The 19,650-nt window shown below is 42.5% G+C and overlaps 1 protein-coding gene across 4 annotated transcripts in view; it reads right to left on the reverse strand.

Moving 5' to 3' along the window:
- LOC109865573 (cGMP-dependent protein kinase 1) overlaps positions 1–19,650 on the reverse strand; it is a 180,668-nt gene that overhangs the window by 4,249 nt on the left and 156,769 nt on the right. For 2 of the 4 annotated variants that reach the window (XM_031799692.1, XM_031799693.1), the window contains exons 9-10: positions 12,705–12,779; positions 1,294–1,408 (exon numbers count right to left, since the gene is read on the reverse strand). In XM_031799692.1, the coding sequence (XP_031655552.1) occupies positions 1,294–1,408; positions 12,705–12,779 (190 nt within the window). The remainder of the gene's footprint in view (positions 1–1,293; positions 1,409–12,704; positions 12,780–19,650) is intronic. The other 2 variants (XM_020453859.2, XM_020453858.2) reach the window with 1 other exon arrangement.

Consider the following 19,650-nt stretch of genomic DNA (forward strand, 5'->3'; position numbering starts at 1 on the left):
TTCCTTTGCCTTAACTCTCTGAGACCCCGCTGGTCCACATTGCGCCATGCTAGCGCTCACCTGATCTCTCCCTCTCAACTTTTCTCTGTCTGTTTACATGCTTTCAAGTGTATGGTTTAAAATCAGATTTTATTACTGTGGCTGTGTCAGCTGTTGTGCATTGCATTCAAAATATATTAATATTCATTCAAAATATAAATTGTGTGTATTTTTTGTGTGTAATTATAAACTGGGTGGTTCGAGCCCTGATTGCTGATTGTCTGACAGCCATGGTATATTGGCCATATACCACACCTCCTCGGGCCTTATTGCTTAATTATAAGCCAATCAATGTTACAACTAGACATAATTGATGTCTTGGCCCACATTTGGTGTTAGTAAACATCACAAATATATTATGCCTATACTACATATTCAAGCAGGCTGAAGTTGTAATGTTTCTGAGAACTCATTTTGCTATGTGACACTGTGGGTCATGCAGGTTGACGTTTATTGGGATGATTCTTGTTCTGGAGGCAGAGCTGAGCGATTTCCACTAATGTGCAAGCTGCAAAGTAAAAATTGTCTGAATCGTAAAAATGCATGAAAATAAAATGTGCTTTTTGGTCTTAATTTAAGGTTAGAGTTAGGCATAAGTTTAACCCTGTAGTTAAGGTTAAGGTTAGAGTTGGGTTTAAAATCTAAATGTATGACTTCGTGGCTGTGCCAGCTAGTGACTACCCTGCAGAGCTGCCTCCAGTACATGAGTCATCCCAATAAATGCCATCCTGTGTGGGTCACAAGGCAGGGCTCCATTACCTCTTCTGCCCTTATAGTGGAAAGTTACTTTGAATAGACATTCTGGACCTGGGCTGGCTGAGACTGCTCCATTATAGAACAAGAAGACCCACTGGTCTTTCCTATCCCTTCTGATGTCACTCAATTACATTCAAACTTCCCTCCTTATTCCCTGCCAATGGTTTAAAATGAAATAGGACATGTGCCTCAGGCACGGTCTGGAAATGTAGAGCTCCACAAATCAGGCCTTCGATAGATTCAACAAGGTGTCTGCACCGAATGACGTTCCCTTGAAATTAAATCATTGGCAGTAATCGTGTTTACCCTTCAGAACATCCTAGCAGTTTTACCATCGTGGAAAAAGTAACATTATCATCGATGAGCAACCGTGTCTATTCAGTCTACCCAGTTGACACTGTAGGACAAAACATTGGAAATGTAACAGCGTACAAAGAGAGAAAGGGAGGGAGAGAGAGAGAGACAGAGAGAGAGAGAGACATTATAGACAATACATACTTTATTTAAACATCCTACCAGCTCCACGCGTCCGAAACCTCCGACCCCCAACGTGTCAATGATGTTGAAGTCCACCAGCTTCAGGTTACAGAAGAAGGCGTTCTCCGCTTCGTATCTGAATTTTTTGAAGTGGAAAAAGGGAAACTTCTTAGAAGTCTGGATGGAGTAGGAGGTGATTGGGAATGACAGTGGCGGGGATGGAGCCGGGAGACTGTTCTGGCGCTCCCTCTCTTTCCGCACTGGGAAAGGTATCACCAACTCACGCATCTTGTCCTCACTTTGGTCTGACCAAGTAAAGTACTGAAAAACAATCAATTGGACCCCTCTGACAAAAGTCAATGATATGGTCAATAGAAAGAAATGATCTGCCTTGCAGGACAAAGATGTTATGTTGCTTCACGAACACATTCTACACAGCATCTGTAAGAGTTCTTTCTTGAAACTGGAGTTAAGGTGCCATTTCCAGTTCACATTTCGAGGGTTGGAATATAGATTTATCTGTATGTGGCAGATTGGTGTATTGGCCAGGTCTTCAGATTCTGTCTGCATGTATCTCAGTCTGTCTAGGCTTCCTCAGTCCTCTGGGTGTTGATTTCAGAGTCCAACAATTACAACCTTCAAGGTAGACATCGGTACTTTGAAGTAACAACCAGGAGTATTGCAAACAAAACAAAGGAAATAGACAGACATAGACTTCTGGTAGAGGTATCCCTCTAAAAGTTCAATCCAAGAAAGTTGAATCCAACACTGAAAAAACGTGTGCTCTGCAGACGGGCAATGAACGTTACAGTACACCTTCTTAGACCACAAGTTTAGAAGAGACTAAAGCCTTGAAACCAGACTGCAGGACAGCGAGCGACTAAGGTGTGTGTCCATGTCAAAACAAAAAGCCAAATGTTCTCAGCTCCAAGTACCAGTGACTACTAATACTGCCTGGCTGATCCCACTGGTATTTTTAGCACGTGGACATTGCTTGAGGTTTACCCAGTTACCAAGGCTCTCACACCTTTCCCTGCTGCCAAACTGAGCCTCCATCATCTGCAAGGCCTTACACCTCACTGATAAACTTCAGCTGCTGATCACATCTCCATAGAAAACCACTATGGACAGGATTTGGTCCCTCACTGAGCTGATGTGGAGAGAGTAATTTTCCTGATTTCCCGATTAGTTTGAACCAACTTGGTTGTTAATGACAATCATGAAGGACGGTCTTCAATTCAGCTAATTGGTGAATGAGTGAATAATCAATTATTCACTCCTACACTCTTAGTAAAAAAAGGTGCTATCTAGAACCTAAAATGGTTCTTTGGCTGTCCACATAGGAGTTCCCTTTGAATAACCCTATTTGGTTCCAGGTAAAAATCATTTTGGGTTCCATGTAGAACCCTTTCCACAGAGGGAACATGGAACCCAAAAGGGTTCTACCTGGATATCCTATGGGGATAGCCGAATAACCCTTTGGGAATCCTTTTTCCTAATAGTGTATAATAATCTTGTGTGGTTGTATGGAAAATCTACCAGATATACATGCCTGGAAGAAGGCCTGAAAATATCCTGTGAACAGGGGCTATCAGGTTGTTTCCCTGCAGTGAACAGACATCTGAGCTCCTGAGTGATCCCCAGGATCTGTTGGGAATGTGACTAAGTGTCGGCTTCAATTGTCCCATTTTATGCTGGGAATTATCTCCCATCTTCAATGTGAGTTTGAAGTGATCAAAACAGGGAGGACCCATGTCATTTTAGTAGTATAACCTCAACACACACCCACTGTATCACATGATGCTGGTGGGAAGTGAGTCCCAAGAGACAGGGGAAGAGTGGAGTGGTTACTGGCTACTAGCCACTTCTGTGACAAGCTTCTAGGAAAGTGATGACATCTTCGCACTCCCTGGCAGTGTGTAGAACCTGACACCAGCCAATAAGAGAGGAACATGATGGGGGCCTGGGAGGGGGCTGCATCGAGGGATGAATCACACCATCCACACACCAACACATCAACCTGGGTTGGCCCTCAGTCTTCACACAACAAGTGCCACTTAGCTTTTTATGACCTATTGGAATCAGAAATGGAAAAAGTCTTGCATCTCAACAAGGGTTGGGTGCCTTGCCAGATGTAAGCCGTTACTGAGGCCAATGTCAACCAGACGCACATGGGCTGACCGCTCATCGGAATGGTGACCCACTACTGAAACACTACTCTTTATGCCGAACAATAGGTTCAGGGCTTATAGATCGACTCTCAACTGAGGCTGTGTAGACGGTATAAAGGCCTTACCGAAGGCCACCCAATAATTTCAAACTTTTACAGGACCAAATATCTAGTCAATGTCTAATTAAATGCTCAACTCATGCAAATTGTATTTTTATAGTTCTAATAGAATGTGTCGTATTTCAAATCTGTGTAAATCCTAGGGTTTTTATTTTCTGTTTATATAGTAACGTTTTTTTTACCCCCCCAAATGTGGCCACCTGACTTGTTGTGGAGTCCATTCCGCCACTCAACTCTCTCGAGGCCTTAAGTGGTAAAAGGTTACGGGTGGGGTGTCACATGATGTAATTGGTGGGCTGCTGACAGAAGCTATGCTGAGTGATGTCTTCGGTGGACAGGACTGAGAGGGGCCTCAGCGGTGTGGTGATTCTCCACAACGTCGTCAGTCAGTCCCATTCTTCTGTCCCAGGGTAGCCCATGACTTTGATAAAGCTGTGACGAGGTTTAGGTTAACAGTGATCTTCTCTTAAATCAAGACGGTGAACGTAGATTGAATTCTAGACTCTCAAACCATATGGATATTTTTTCACTGCCCTTATGGGGCACTTGAAGCCTACTGACCCTTTACACAACACCATATAGACTACAATCCTTTCCGCGTGCTAGAAAAGACATGTCTTCAAACCACAACATTTCATCATATGGATACTATGAATACTTATTTTTAATTTTAATTTTTAAATCCTTCCTATCCAATTCAATTTATCTAGGCTACTGCCCCCTTGCCCCTCAAAATACCTGACCTGCTGCTGAAAAGTGTGATCACAACACAACAGTCGCATTCCTCCATTCTGACATGTTCACTACACTATTGCTGCCGTGGCAGCTGTCAAAATATACGCTAAGTCCGAACCTGTGGCTGGATGAGGCCGCTCACCTCAGGGGTCAATGCACAACTAAGACCGACCCATAGGGGTTTGACCCCCACATGGTTCACAATAAAGCGACCACATGGGCAGAGACGACAAAAAAAACATCCTTATTGAAACCAGCTGCCAGGTGTGAACATACAATGCAGCATTTTGACCCGATTACGCCCTCTTGATCTGGGGACCTGACAACTCAAGCCTGGGTCAGTTCAACACGGTGTTATCCTTGTCACATTGTGTTTCGTTCATTCAGGCTACCTTGTATCTTGTATTGTAAGTAATGCACGTGTTGATCAATCGTGCAGCCTTTGATGTTGTTGACTTTTGATCATCTCAAACTATTTGACTCCCACCATGTACTCGTAATTATAGCTTGAATTGAATTTAGCTACTGCCCTATTTTCTATTAAACTTCTATTGAACTGTTGGTTGAATACACTAGTACAGCTGCTATACAGCTCCATATTTGTGCAGCTGTGTTGTGATCGTGTAGCCGTAAATGTCATGGCCTTGTATTTGGGATGTTCCTGGTTCCTGACTCCATTCTCAGAGCCAAGCACGAGGTCTAACAATCAAACAGAAATGCTTTACTACAGCGCTGAGCTGCCACCGATCTCAGCTTTTTTCCCTGCAATGGCATATGGCACCTGGTGATCTACCCTAAGCTTAACCTTTACCCTAACCCTAACCCTAACCTTAACCCTTACCTAACCCTAACCCTAACGCTACACTCTTAGGGAAAAAAGGTGCTATCTAAAGTGGAAAATGGTTAAGGTAAGGGTTAAGGTTACACACTGAGGAAAGAAGGTGCTATCTAACGTGGAAAATGGTTAAGGTAAGGGTTAAGGTTACACTCTGAGGAAAAAAGGGTTCCAAAAAAGGGTTCTTTGGCCGGCCCCATAGGACTCTTTTGGTTCTAGGTAGAGCCCTTTTGGGTTCCATGTAGAACCCTTTCCACAGAGGGGCACAGCCTATGGGCACAGCTGAAGAACCCTTTTTCCTAAGACTGTAGCTTTAACCCTTACCTTAACTATTTTTTTTACTTTAAATAGGGTTGGGACGTACCAAGGATACCAGACAGCAAGGATCGTGATCTATGGGAGGGATCGCCTCACATAACTCATGTCCACAAAAACAGGGGTTACATTCAAGTCTGAGTTACCCATAATATCTCATGTCAGGATTTTACCACATGACTCCACTGCACTGGCACTATTCAAAGAGACATTGCCTAGGCTGGGACTAAAGGCCAAATACAAAAATAAACTCCTCTTTCATAAGTGTCTTTCAAGATTCTTTCAAGATTTCAAGATTGTCTGTCAGTAGTCAACAGGTAACACACTCCCTTGATTTATCAATAGCATTACAGATAATGTCAATGACTTGATCAAGAATTAGAAATGTGACTTTTTGAAGAAAAAATAAAATCAACGTTTATTCGTCACGTGCACCGAATACAACAGGTGTAGACCTTACAGTGAAATGTTTACTTACAGTCCCTAACCAACAGTGCAATTTTTAAGTACCTCTCTCTTAAATAATGTGATTGAAATAAGTTCAGCGCTTCTGGCCGGGCTTCCCTGTTGCCACATATAGAAGCTGTTTATACCCCTACCACTGAATGGTCTCAGAAAACCAATACGTGTTTAGAACACAGGTGGCTGGTGACACCTTAATCTGGGAGGACGGGCTTATAGTAATGCTGCAACGAAGTAAATAGAATGGTATCAAACATGGTTTCCATGTGTTTGATACCATTCCATTCACTCCATTGCAGAAATTATTATAAGCCTGTCCTCCCCTCACCAGCCTCCAGTACTTTAGAGGAACCGAGTTGAAACAGCTGTCCCGGAGCACTCCCACCCTCTAATGTTTACAAATATAGAACCTGTTCCACCTGGGGAGGCAGAAAAAGGAGAGCCTGGAGAGGGTACAGCCAGGGAACATAGGAACATAGGGAACCTTAGGGACACAGAGGAGGGAGGTAGGGGGGCAGAGTATACCAGCCTGAACCCCGCAAGATTTTCCAGACCCCCCCCCCCCCCCCCGCCACCGTGTGGTGTCTCCTTTGGCGTGAGAGACCCTGCATAGAGCAGGCCCTTCTGGCTAAGGGTCAAGAGAGAGAGAGAGAGAGAGAGAGAGAGAGAGAGTGAAAGCCAGGGACACTGAGCCAGTAGAAGGCTTGGGACCCTGATCAACGGGCTGATTGATGGGAGAAAGCCAGGGACACAGAGCCAGCAGAAGGCTTGGGACCCTGATCAACGGACTGATTGATGGGAGAAAGCCAGGGACACAGAGCCAGCAGAAGGCTTGGGACCCTGATCAACAGACTGATTGATGGGAGAAAGCCAGGGACACAGAGCCAGCAGAAGGCTTGGGACCCTGATCAACAGACTGATTGATGGGACTGCTGGAATTGTAGTAGCAGCCGACTGTATTACTATACATGGGAACTACGTTTGCGTATTTTACAATTCTACTGTAGTTGTCGATGTTACCAAGAAAACGTAACACAACATTTTATTTTGACATGATTTATTTCACCTTTATTTAACCAGGTAGGCAAGTTGAGACCTGGCCAAGATAAAGCAAAGCAGTTCGACACATACAACAACACAGAGTTACACAAGGAGTAAAACAAACATACAGTCAATAATACAGTAGAAAAATAAGTCTATATACAATGTGAGCAAATGAGGTGAGATAAGGGAGGTAAAGTTAATAAATAGGCCATGGTGGTGAAGTAAATACAATATAGCAATTAAAACACTGGAATGGAAGATTTGACAGTAGATGAGTGTGCAAAGTAGAAATACTGGGGTGCAAAGGAGCAAAATAAATAAATAAATACAGTAGGGGATGGGGTAGTTGTTTGGGCTATTTATAGATGGGCTATGTACAGGTGCAGTAATCTGTAAGCTGCTCTGACAGGTGGTGCTTAAAGGTAGTGAGGGAGATACATGTTTCCAGTTTCAGAGATTTTTGTAGTTCGTTCCAGTCATTGGCAGTAGAGAACTGGAAGGAGAGGAGGCCAAATTGGCTTTGGGGGTGACAAGTGAGATATACCTGCTGGAACGCGTGCTACGAGTGGGTGCAGCTATGGTGACCAGCGAGCAGAGATAAGGCGGGACTTTACCTAGCAGGGTCTTTTAGATGACCTGGAGCCAGTGAGTTTGGCAACTAGTATGAAATGAAGGCCAGCCAAAGAGAGCATACAGGTTGTAGTGGTGGGTAGTATATAGGGCTTTGGTGACAAAACGGATGACACTGTGATAGACTGCATCCAATTTGTTGAGTAGGGTGTTGGAGGCTATTTTGTAAATGACATTGCCAAAGTCGAGGATCGGTAGGATGGTCAGTTTTACGAGGGTATGTTTGGCAGCATGAGTGAAGGATGCTTTGTTTTGCGAAATAGGAAGCCGATTCTAGATTTAACTTTGGATTGGAGAGGTTTTATACGAGTCTGGAAGGAGAGTTTACAGTCTAACCAGACACCTAGGTATTTGTAGTTGTCCACATATTCTAAGTCAGAACCGTCCAGAGTATTGATGCTGGATGGGCGGGCAGGTGCAGGCAGTGATCGGTTCAAGAGCATGCATTTAGTTTTACTTGTATTTAAGAGCAGTTGGAGGCTACGGAAGGAGAGTGGTATGGCATTGAAGCTCGTCTGGAGGGTTGTTAATTAACACAGTGTCCAAAGAAGGGCCAGAAGTATACAGAATGGTGTCGTCTGCGTAGAGGTGAATCAGAGACTCACCAGCAGCAAGAGCGATAGAGACATACCCCAAGCGACTTACAGCTGTAATCGCAGCAAAAGGTGGCGCTACAAAGTATTAACTTAAGGGGGCCAAATAATTTTGCACGCCCAATTTTTCAGTTTTTGATTTGTTAAAAAAGTTTGAAATGTCCAATAAATGTCGTTCCACTTCATGATTGTGTCCCACTTGTTGTTGATTCTTCACAAAAAATACAGTTTTATATCTTTATGTTTGAAGCCTGAAATGTGTCAAAAGGTCGCAAAGTTCAAGGGGGCCGAATACTTTCGCAAGGCACTGTATATACAGAGAAGAGAGTCGGCCCAAGAATTTAACCCTGTGGCACCCCCATAGAGACTGCCAGAGGACCGGACAACAGGCCCTCAGATTTAGAACACTGAACTCTGTTGGAGAAGTAGTTGGTGAACCAGGCGAGGCAATCATTTGAGAAACCAAGGCTGTTGAGTCTGCCGATGAGGATGTGGTGATTGACAGAGTCGAAAGCCTTGGCCAGGTCAATGAATACGGCTGCACAGTATTGTTTCTTATCGATGGCGGTTAAGATATCGTTTAGAACCTTGAGCGTGGCTGAGGTACACCCATGACCAGCTCTGAAACCAGATTCATAGCGGAGAAGGTACGGTGGGATTCGAAATGGTCAGTGATCTGTTTGTTAAATTGGCTTCCGAAGACCTTAGAAAGGCAGGGTAGAATAGATATAGGTCTGTAGCAGTTTGGGTCAAGAGTGTGTCCCCCTTTGAAGAGGGGGATGACCACAGCTGCTTTCCAATCTTTGGGAATCTCAGACGACACGAAAGAGAGGTTGAACAGGCTAGTAATAGGGGTTGCAACAATTTCGGCAGGTCATTTTAGAAAGAAAGGGTCCAGATTGTCTAGCCCGGCTGATTTCTGGGGGTCCAGATCTTGCCGCTCTTTCAGAACATCAGCTGACTGGATTTGGGAGTGGGAGAAATGGGGAATTATTAAGAATTAAGAATTGGGCTAATTCAACATGGGAAATACTAGCTAGCACCACTGCAAATTGGATATATTTGTGGAAATAAATCATAACTTTATTTCCAAAAAGAGTGACAATTATAGATTTCCTTTCCTGTTTGTATTTCCTTTCAGATAATGCTTATTTTTCACGTGTAGATCAGAAAACCTAAAATAGAGTTTGTTTTCCCTGAAACACCACAAAGCCCATTTTAACAACTAGGCCTACAGGTATCTTACTAACTAATGAATGTTATTAGACTCCATTGACACAAATGGAGTCTGGTCTGTTTACTTAGTCATCATGGGGATGGAGCCTGGTCTGATGAAGCCAAGATTAAACTATTTTTGGCCTGAATGCCAAGCGTCACATTCTGGAGGAAACCCGGCTCCATCCCCATGGTGAAGCATGGTAGTGGCAACATCATGCTGTGGGGGTGTTATTCAGCGGCAGGGACTGGGAGACTAATCAGGATCGAGGCAAAGATGAACGGAGCAAAGTACAGAGAGATCCTTGATGAAAACCTGCTCCAGAGCGCTCAGAGCCTCAGACTGGGGCGAAGGTTCACCTTCCAACAGGACAATGACCCTAAGCACACAGCCAAAACAACGCAGGAGTGGCTTCGGGACAAGTCTCTGAATGTCCTTGAGTGGCCTAGCCAGAGCCCGGACTTGAAGCCGATCGAACATCTGTGCAGCAACCTGACAGAGCTTGAGAGGATCTGCAGAAAAGAGTCTGAAAAACTCCCCAAATACAGGTGTCCCAAGCTTTTAGTGTCATACCCAAGAAGACTCGAGGCTGTAATTGCTGCCAAAGGTGCTTGAACAAAGTACTGAGTAAAGGGTCTGAATACTTATGTAAATTTGATTTTTTAAAATATCAATTAGCAAAAATGTATAAAAAATTACGTTTTTTATTTGTTATTATGGGGTATTGTGTGGAGTGATAAGGGGAGAAACACAATTTAATACATTTTAGAATATGGCTGTAGCGTAACAAAATGGTCTGAATACTTTCCGAAGGCACTGTAAATGCTTACAAATTCACCAGAATTAATGTAATCTGATGAAGATTATCTCATAGAACAAAACCTATAAGACCTATAAGACCTAAACCTGTGTTTACCACAGACCTTATTTCCGGTGTTCATCCAACCCCCCCCCCCCCCCCCCCCCACTTACAATACCATGACAACAACAGTTGTTAGAGATGATGGAGGAACCACAAAAGTATCTTGAGGGGTGAGCACACAAGTCTACGGCCTGTTTCATTACCAATAATAATATATCTCAATTTAGGAATTGGCCATTTGTGACTGTGAACAGCTGTCTTTGAAGTCAATTAATCAGCTCCTGTACTAAGGATCACTGACCACTAGAGGGGGTACTTGCATCATTTTCAAATGATATAAAGTAGTATTGAAAGAGCTTCACAATGCAAATTCATTGTACCCATCATAGTGAGTCACGTCTCTATGTTATGCAGAAGAAGGCATGGGAATAATATACTAGGGACTGTAGTACACCAACATAAAAGAAAGCCAAATGAAATGCTATCTGAGACACACACACCAGGCCCCCTGACAATGGAGGACACTGCTGCATATATGGCTAGTGACAGATGGGCTCCTCATGGCTCTAGGGACAGATGTCCTCTTCATGGCTCTAGGCTAGGGACAGATGTCCTCTTCATGGCTCTAGGCTAGGGACAGATGTCCTCTTCATGGCTCTAGGCTAGGGACAGGTGGGCTCTTCATGGCTCTAGGGACAGATGTGCTCTTCATGGCTCTAGGCTAGGGACAGATGTCCTCCTCATGCCTCTAGGGAAAGATGTCCTCCTCATGGCTCTAGGGACAGATGTCCTCCTCATGGGTCTAGGGACAGATGGACTTCCTCATGACTCTAGGGACAGATGGCCTTTCCTCATGGCTCTAGGGACAGATGTCCTTTCCTCATGGCTCTAGTGACAGATTAACTTCCTCATGGCTCATGGGACAGATTGGCTCCTCATGGCTCTAGGGACAGATTGGCTTCCCATGGCTCTAGGGACAGATTGGCTCCTCATGGCTCTAGGGACAGATTGGCTCCTCATGGCTCTAGGGACAGATGGGCTCCCCATGGCTCTAGGGACAGATGGGCTCCTCATGGCTCTAGGGACAGATGGACTCCCCATGGCTCTAGGGACAGATTGGCTCCTCATGGCTCTAGGGACAGATGGGCTCCCAATGGCTCTAGGGACAGATGGGCTCCCCATGGCTCTAGAGACAGATGGGCTACCCATGGCTATAGGGACAGATGGGCTCCCAATGGCTCTAGGGACAGATGGGCTCCCCATGGCTCTAGAGACAGATGGGCTACCCATGGCTCTAGGGACAGATGGGCTCCCCATGGCTCTAGGGACAGATGGGCTCCCCATGGCTCTAGGGACAGATGGGCTCCTCATGGCTCTAGGGACAGATAACTCCCCATGGCTCTAGGGACAGATGGGCTCCCCATGGCTCTAGGGACAGATGGGCTCCCCGTGGCTCTAGGGACAGATTGGCTCCCCATGGCTCTAGGGACAGATGGGCTCCTCATGGCTCTAGGGACAGATGGGCTCCCCATGACTCTAGGGGCCAGACGACCGACTACTCTGTCACCATGATGTGTTATCTGGGCTGTACGTTGGTGAGTGAGCCCCCTCATACAGACAGTTATTACCCACGTCAATGACAAACATGGGATTTAATTGCACGCCATTTAACATAGGAGTTGTTCAATACCTATCTGCTTTGAGTTGATGAAAACAATGGTGAATATTATCTCAAAGAACATGCAGTTTGTTGCTTGACATACTTCAGCAGCAAAAACAGGAGAGCGGAATGTTTCCAAACTCTGTTATGAGAACAATATGTGCCCGTGACACAAATCAGTTTTCAAGAGCAGCATGTATCATTAGCCTGCTTACTAACCAACTACAATATGTTCGACGTTCAGCGAAATACAAACCCAATGTGTCTTCTCTAATTAAAATGCCAAGCTGAAGACAAGACCACTATAACTGAATCACTATTATCGGTTGGATTCCTTATATTCCCAATTTTCCCACCAATCAGGAAATCAAGAAAGCATTCTAAACTCCAGAGCTCAACAACTGTAGCAGGGACTGGGGTAGGATTCACATGTAACTAAAGCCGTTGGGCTGGATGAAGTTTTTCTTTATGGAAAGCCGGTGCAGCAGAGATAATTATATCCAGGAAGAGGTCAGAGGAATGGCAAGACAGATGAAACAAGACTAATTAACTCCAAGCATCGACTACAACCTGGTTTTACAATGGCTAGGGGAGTTTAGTGTTAATGAGGTGTGCTTGAGGGGTGTTAGTTACATGTATATATGTATACAGTATCTAGTGTATATGTATGTGTGGGTGTATAAGGAAACGGGAATATGTCTGACGCTAATGATGCCCTGTATGTAGACGATGCACAATTTTGGACATCGGATGCATGTAGGGAACTGTATGTGAAGAGTGAGATACTTACTTGGCTTTGGCCCCTGCATCCTCATAGCCTTTGTTTGAGACATCCTCGAGGCCCCCGATCAAGTGCTTAAATGAACTGAAAGTGAAGACAGAGTCACATTAATCATTGACTACCTAAAACACCTAGGTTACAATAACTTATGGTTGTATCTCAATGATCTCTCCTAACACACCTAGGTTACAATAACTTATGGTTGTATCTCAACGATCTCTCCTAAAACACATAGGTTACAGTAACTTATGGTTTTATCTCAATGATCTCCCCTAAAACACCTAGGTTACAGTAACTTATGGTTGTATCTCAATGATCTCTCCTAAAACACCTAGGTTACAGTAACTTATGGTTGTATCTCAATGATCTCTCCTAAAACACCCAGGTTACATTAACTTATGGTTGTATCCCAATGATCTCTCCTAAAACACAAATTACGGAAAACAGCCCATGCCTACGCCAATCCAATGCTTTTACATTTGTGGAGTAGTCAACGAGTGCACACTTCAGGAGGAAGGAGAGATTACTGGGACGTAGCCATGCTGCTATTGTTACAAATGTTCACTGAGTTCAGCATTATTAATACATGAGACACATGAGGGCAGCAAATCACCACTAATCTGTCACAAAAATCAATCTCGGAAAAAAGCTTTGAGCAGAGTGAGACAATTTGATGAATTTGAGACAATGTTTGAATAACAGCAAACATAATCCCCTGTTCATTTTGTGCTGGTTGAGCCACAGCATTGTAATTGAGCAAAGCAAAAGCGTGGTATCTCCCATTTTGGTTCCAAATGAATCACACTAAGTAGGTTTTCTGTAACATGTTAAAAATAGGTTAAAAGATGGCTTCCGCTACTGGGACAAAACTGTCTTTGAATAGTACTTTCCCCTCCCCAAACACCTTCAGTGTTAACGTGACATCCATCTCAGAGTATTCACTCTATAGAATAGATTGTTATTATTATGAATCTATACATAGTCTATTTATGCTTTAGAGGATTGAATCATTCTGATGAAATCTCTCACAATAGTGAGACGCATGGGAGAGGAGCAGACACGCTTGTCTCAGTTTGACGGAGGAAATGCTTTAGAACAATCAAAAGATCTGATTGTCCAAAAGTAATATAGTAGTTTGAATGAAAGGTTTATATCTGTTATTTTGGAAGTCAACAATATAATGTCTGCCGGCCCACACTTTGAACATTCAAAAGGCAATCTTCAGTTTTCTGTCACAGACAAGATATGATAGACGTTAGCTGTTCCGAAAGGTATATATAATTATCAAGGATACTGTCAAGGTAAACAAGGATGACTGGATGTCTGAAATGTAATTGATTTACCTGACAAGGCATGGTAAATCATAGTGTTTTTTTTTTTTAAAGATGCAATCTTCCATGGTTTCCTTGAGTTAGTATTTAAACTCTACACTTAATTACACTTTATCAGGGAGTTGGCAACTGTCAAAATGTCATAATATAATACAATTAAAGATTAAAGAAATAATAAATGACTGACAGCTAAACCTTGAAATCCTATCTGAGGCCTCTTATCTCAGAGTAGTAGACAAATATCTGGATAGAAAAAACAAACAGATTATGATGACTAATCATTATTCCCCTTAAAATGCGTAATCTTTCCCTTTTGGGGTGAGCAGGTTTTTATCATTAAGTGTCCTTCTGTGCTGTTTTTAGCCATCTGTTTCCGAAGCGCCTGAAACCATCCGAGGGGTGAAGAGGGGTCTGATTACCACACAGCAGTTCAGTGAGACGTGGCAGGTTGGAAGACCGGACATTTAAATGTGACACATCTGAGCCCTATATGAGGAGTGATGAATCTGGGGGCTTTTCCCTCCCAGCAGGCAACAGTGCTGAAAAGCATTTGTCTGGGCCATTTGGGTGCTGAGATGAGGTGAGGTGGACTAGTATTCCAAAACAGAATACTCACTCTCCCATGTGCCCCCCATTTCCTGTCCACTGCCCTCCCTTTCTCCCACACAACTCATTACCTTCCCTTCCAGCTCCTACCAGTAATTCAACATTATATTGATGGTGAAATATCGACTCATTGCTGGTAAATGTTTCACCAGAGCATGACTTGGCATCCCTTGACTCTCCTAATAGTCATTCATGTGAACCCATGGTTATGAGGCCATGGCTATAATCGCCACAGATATAGATAGACAGTTATGTCTGAAGTTTATGAGTCTGCTCTCGCAAGTGCTAGATTCAAGTGTCAGACCGTTAAGAATTTTGACAAGGATCGTTAAAAAAAATTGTTTTGAGAAATAGTAATCACACAATCAACATTACTTAAGGTAAGTGTGAGAGAATGTCTGATCTCGGATGAGGTTAGGCTAGAACTGTCACATCTCCCTGACAGTTATGAACTCATTATGTGAAATGTATGTCTAGACTGTAGGAGTTTATTATCATTTCCTGACTTGGCCGCTGCAAAAAGATTCCGATATCATCCAGGAATAATGACCCATGATAGGCAATAAAGGGTATTTGAAGTGTGAACTGCTTTGCTCTAAATATAGACCCACATGCTGACCCATTTAAAGTTGTATTCTTAGTGTGCCTCTTCTATAAAAGCCCATATACAAGCTGTCCACTCCCACTGGATAAGGTCGAGTTGCCATATAAATGAGATTGATATTAGTGAAGCAAAAGACTTCAGAAGTTCATAGCCCAGAGCAGGGCTGCCCAAACTCGGCTCAACTCAGCTTATCATTGCTATATCTTCCTGACCACACTGTTCGTCTCCCTGTCCGAGCGTATATGTTTGGTACCAAGTCTACACCAAAATGGCACTCTATTCCCTATATAGTGCACTACCCCATGGACCCTGGTCAAAAGTAATGCACTATATAGGGATTTATTTTATTAGGATCCCCATTAGCCGACGCCAATGGCGATAGCAAGTCTAACTGGGGTCCGAAACATAACGAAGAAGACGTTACAGACAAAATACTTTACAACTGACATACATTTAAAAACCTGAACATGTAGTGTGTGCACCTATCAGTTACACACATACTGTACATTCCAGTACACCATCACAACAAGAAGGTCACATGGGGGAGAGGCGTTGTGCCGTGAGGTGTTGCACTATTTGTTTATTGAACCAAGTTTGCTGTTCCCTAGTGCTATATGAGGTGGAAGGGAGTTCCATGCAATCATGGCTAGGACTGTGGCGGTCATGGCTTTTTTTCAGCCGGTGATTGTCAAGCAAATAACTGCCGGTCTCACGGTAATTGACTGTTAATTCACATGAACACATTTAGCATCTCTTGGCTTCCACACATCTACATTTTAAAAAGTTGAATAAATCCATGTAATATAGTCTACATCATCACAATTAAGCCATTATTTATTTTATACAGGTCTAAAGAAACATGTAGTCTATTTCAGAAGAACAAAATATTATACTCTGAGTTGTCCTTGATAGGCCCTGATCTGGCTATGCAATATGGCAGGCAAGATTTAGCAGACAAGATTTAACAGACACGATTCGCTTAGAATTCCATGGCATTATTTGATATTATTTTATAGTTTGAATAATACAATTGACCATAGCTGAATAAAATAGAAAGGATATTTTCTCCAAATGGTTTGAGACATTGGGCACATCCGGCTATTCTGTGTTGAGCGGTTAACAAATAAACAGGTATCTTATCCTTTCTAGGGCAGGCATTCCGCTAGCGGAACCCCTCGACAACATTCCTCTGAAAAGGCAGGGCGCGAAATTCAAAAATATTTTTTTGAAATATGTAACTTTCACACATTAACAAGTCCAATACAGCAAATGAAAGATAAACTTCTTGTTAATCTACCTATCGTGTCCGATTTCAAAAATTCATTACAGCGAAAGCACAACATATGATTATGTTAGTCAAAAAAACACAGCCATTTTTCCATCCAAAGATAGGAGTCACGTAAAGCAGAAATATAGATAAAATTAATCACTAACCTTTGATGATCTTGATCAGATGACACTCATAGGACATCATGTTACACAATACATGTATGTTTTGTTCGATAATGTGCATATTTATATCCAAAAATCTCAGTTTACATTGGTGCGTTACGTGCAGTAATGTTTTGATTCCAAAACATCAGATGATTTTGTAGAAATACTCGTAATAAACATTGATAAAAGATACAATTGTTATTCACAGAATTAAAGATACTTAATGCAACTGCTGTGTCAGATTTCAAAAAAACTTTACGGAAAAAGCAGAATCTGAGAACGGCGCTCAGAGCCCAATCCAGCCAGAGAAATATACGCCATTTTGGAGTCAACAGAAGTTAGAAATAACACCATAAATATTCACTTACCTTTGATGATCTTCATCAGAAGGCACTCCCAGGAATCCCAGTTCGGCAATAAATGACTGATTTGTTCCATAAAGTTCCATAAAGTTCATCATTTATGTCCAAATAGCCACTTATTGTTAGCGTGTTCAGCCCAGTAATCCATCTTCATGAGGCGCAAGCACTTCGTCCAGACAACTCGAAAAGTTCCGTTACAGGTCGTAGAAACAAGTCAAACGATGTATGGAATCAATCTTTAGGATGTTTTTAACATAAAATATCAATAAGCTTCCAACCGGAGAATTCCTATGTCTAAAGAAAAGCACTGGAACGAGAGGTAATTCTGTCGGGAGCGCGCGTCATGAGCCTGAGACACTGCCAGACCACTGACTCAAACAGGTCTCATGAGCCCCTCATTTATAGTAGAATCCTCATTCAAGTTTCTAAAGACGGTTGACATCTAGTGGAAGCTGTAGGAAGTGCAACTTTATCCATATCCCACTGTGTATTCGGTAGGCCAAGCTTTGAAAAACTACAAACCTCAGATTTCCCACTTCCTGGTTGGATTTTTCTCAGGTTTTCGCCTGCCATATGAGTTTTGTTATACTCACAGACATCATTCAAACAGTTTTAGAAACTTCAGAGTGTTTTCTATCCAATACTAATACTAATATGCATATATTAGCATCTGGAACAGAGTAGGAGGCAGTTCACTCTGGGCACGCTATTCATCCAAAAGTGAAAATGCTGCCCCCTTTCCCAAAATAATTTTAATTAAGTTATTTATGTAACTTTAGTTCTGATACAAATGTTGGGCTATATGTTTTGATTTTTAATACATTCTAAGGCTGTATGATACGACTAATGATGATCTGAAAAAAGTTGCATGAAAGGCAAGCTCTGCTTAGTTTGTTTTTGTGCAGGCTGTACACACTTCATCAGTCTCTCATTCACAATTTGACAAGCACTTGATAATGCCTTGAATTTCCCAGCTGCATCCCATGAGTGTGGACGTAATGCCCCCTAAAAAAATCCATGCCTTTAGCGGACAATTGCTGCAATAATTATAATCCCCTTTTCCCCGGCTGCGTGCTGAAGCATCTCTTACTCACATGGCTCTCCATCAGGTGATCAAGTCTTTTCTCACAGGCTACAAGTGAAGACAGACACATCAGGGACGAACTGCGCGAGTCTGTATCCAATTCCAGGGCGCATATTGAAGATATTGGAATAAATGTCCACATTGACTTTTCGTTAGCCAACAAGATGAGCAGGCCTAACGAACAGCAAAAGCACTAGCCTATGTCAATCTACTATCCCCCATAGTACAAAGGTTGACCTATTCTATTCTGTGCAATAAATAAATATTACAAACATTGTCTGGGACAGTTATGGGATGCGATAGATCCCAAATTAATACAACCACTAGCATTAAAAAAATCTGTTTTAAGCAATGAGGCTGACGCAACAAATGAGAATGTTTAACTTAAAATGTTAATAAACTATTAGGTTATTTATTCACATTATAAACGCAGCAATGCGCACACGGTTAGTAGGCTATTAGCAGGAAAACACCTTTATCAAAAGTGACCGCAAATGCGATTATACATGTAATGCTTTTATTATAAAGCTGCATTTTTATGGTGAAAATGTACTTGAAACTCACGTGCTGCTTATGTATGCCAGTTAGGCTCTACACCTGTTGTAAAGTGGATTCATGTGCTTCATTTTAAAAAGTTATTTGGCCACTTTAGTTGTGATACAAACCTTATCAAAACATGTAGGTCTATGGGCAAGGCTACATGAGGTGTGCGACTCTGATTTGGAAAAAGTAGTAAAAAAAGCATGCGCTATTTCTTGCCTTAATAAGCTGGCCATCATAGGATAATATTGTCACCCATCACACTATTCTTGATTTAATCTTGTCTTTACTTAATATTAAATAATATGTGTTAAATTCATTTTTATTTAGAACCATTATCATGCACCTGTCTAAAAACCAGGACCATTATCATGCACCTGTCTAAAAACAGGGGCAGCAGAAAGAAATACATGTAATCTTTGCACCTAAATTGCAAATGGAGGATGCTTTTCCCATGGTTCATTTTCATGCCAGCCAGGTAGGCTATACTCCTGTTGTAAAGAAAATCAATGTTCTTAATATTATGAAAGGTTAGGAAAAAATATAGTAGGCCTAGACTATAGAAAGCTGAGGGGACCTCCTACTTTTAGAAGAGGCCATCAACCCGTTTCTCACACAATTGCATAGCCTATAGGAATGTTGTGGAACATGAGCTCATGGGCTCTCATGAAGTGTTTGATTACATTTTTGATTACATTTGCATTGACAAGAGAGTGTGGAATTTGGAATTTGACTGCTGTCATGACCCGTGACCGCCGGTGTGGCGGTAATACGGTCAAGGTAGCATCCCTAGCAGCCCTAATCATGGCTCTGTATAATACTGTACATTTGCAATCTTCTGGTTGCTAGTCCACCGCTCTAACCACTAGGCTACCCTGCCTTGAAGGTTTACAATCTAAGGTTAAACTAAGTAATTGAGTCTCCTCAACTTATCCAACAGCCACACCATTAATTACCAGATTCAGCTGAGGTCTAGAACTTAGGGAGATTTGTA

Source organism: Oncorhynchus kisutch, linkage group LG20 (assembly GCF_002021735.2).
Source record: "Oncorhynchus kisutch isolate 150728-3 linkage group LG20, Okis_V2, whole genome shotgun sequence".
In the NCBI taxonomy this organism is placed as follows: Eukaryota; Metazoa; Chordata; class Actinopteri; order Salmoniformes; family Salmonidae; genus Oncorhynchus; species Oncorhynchus kisutch.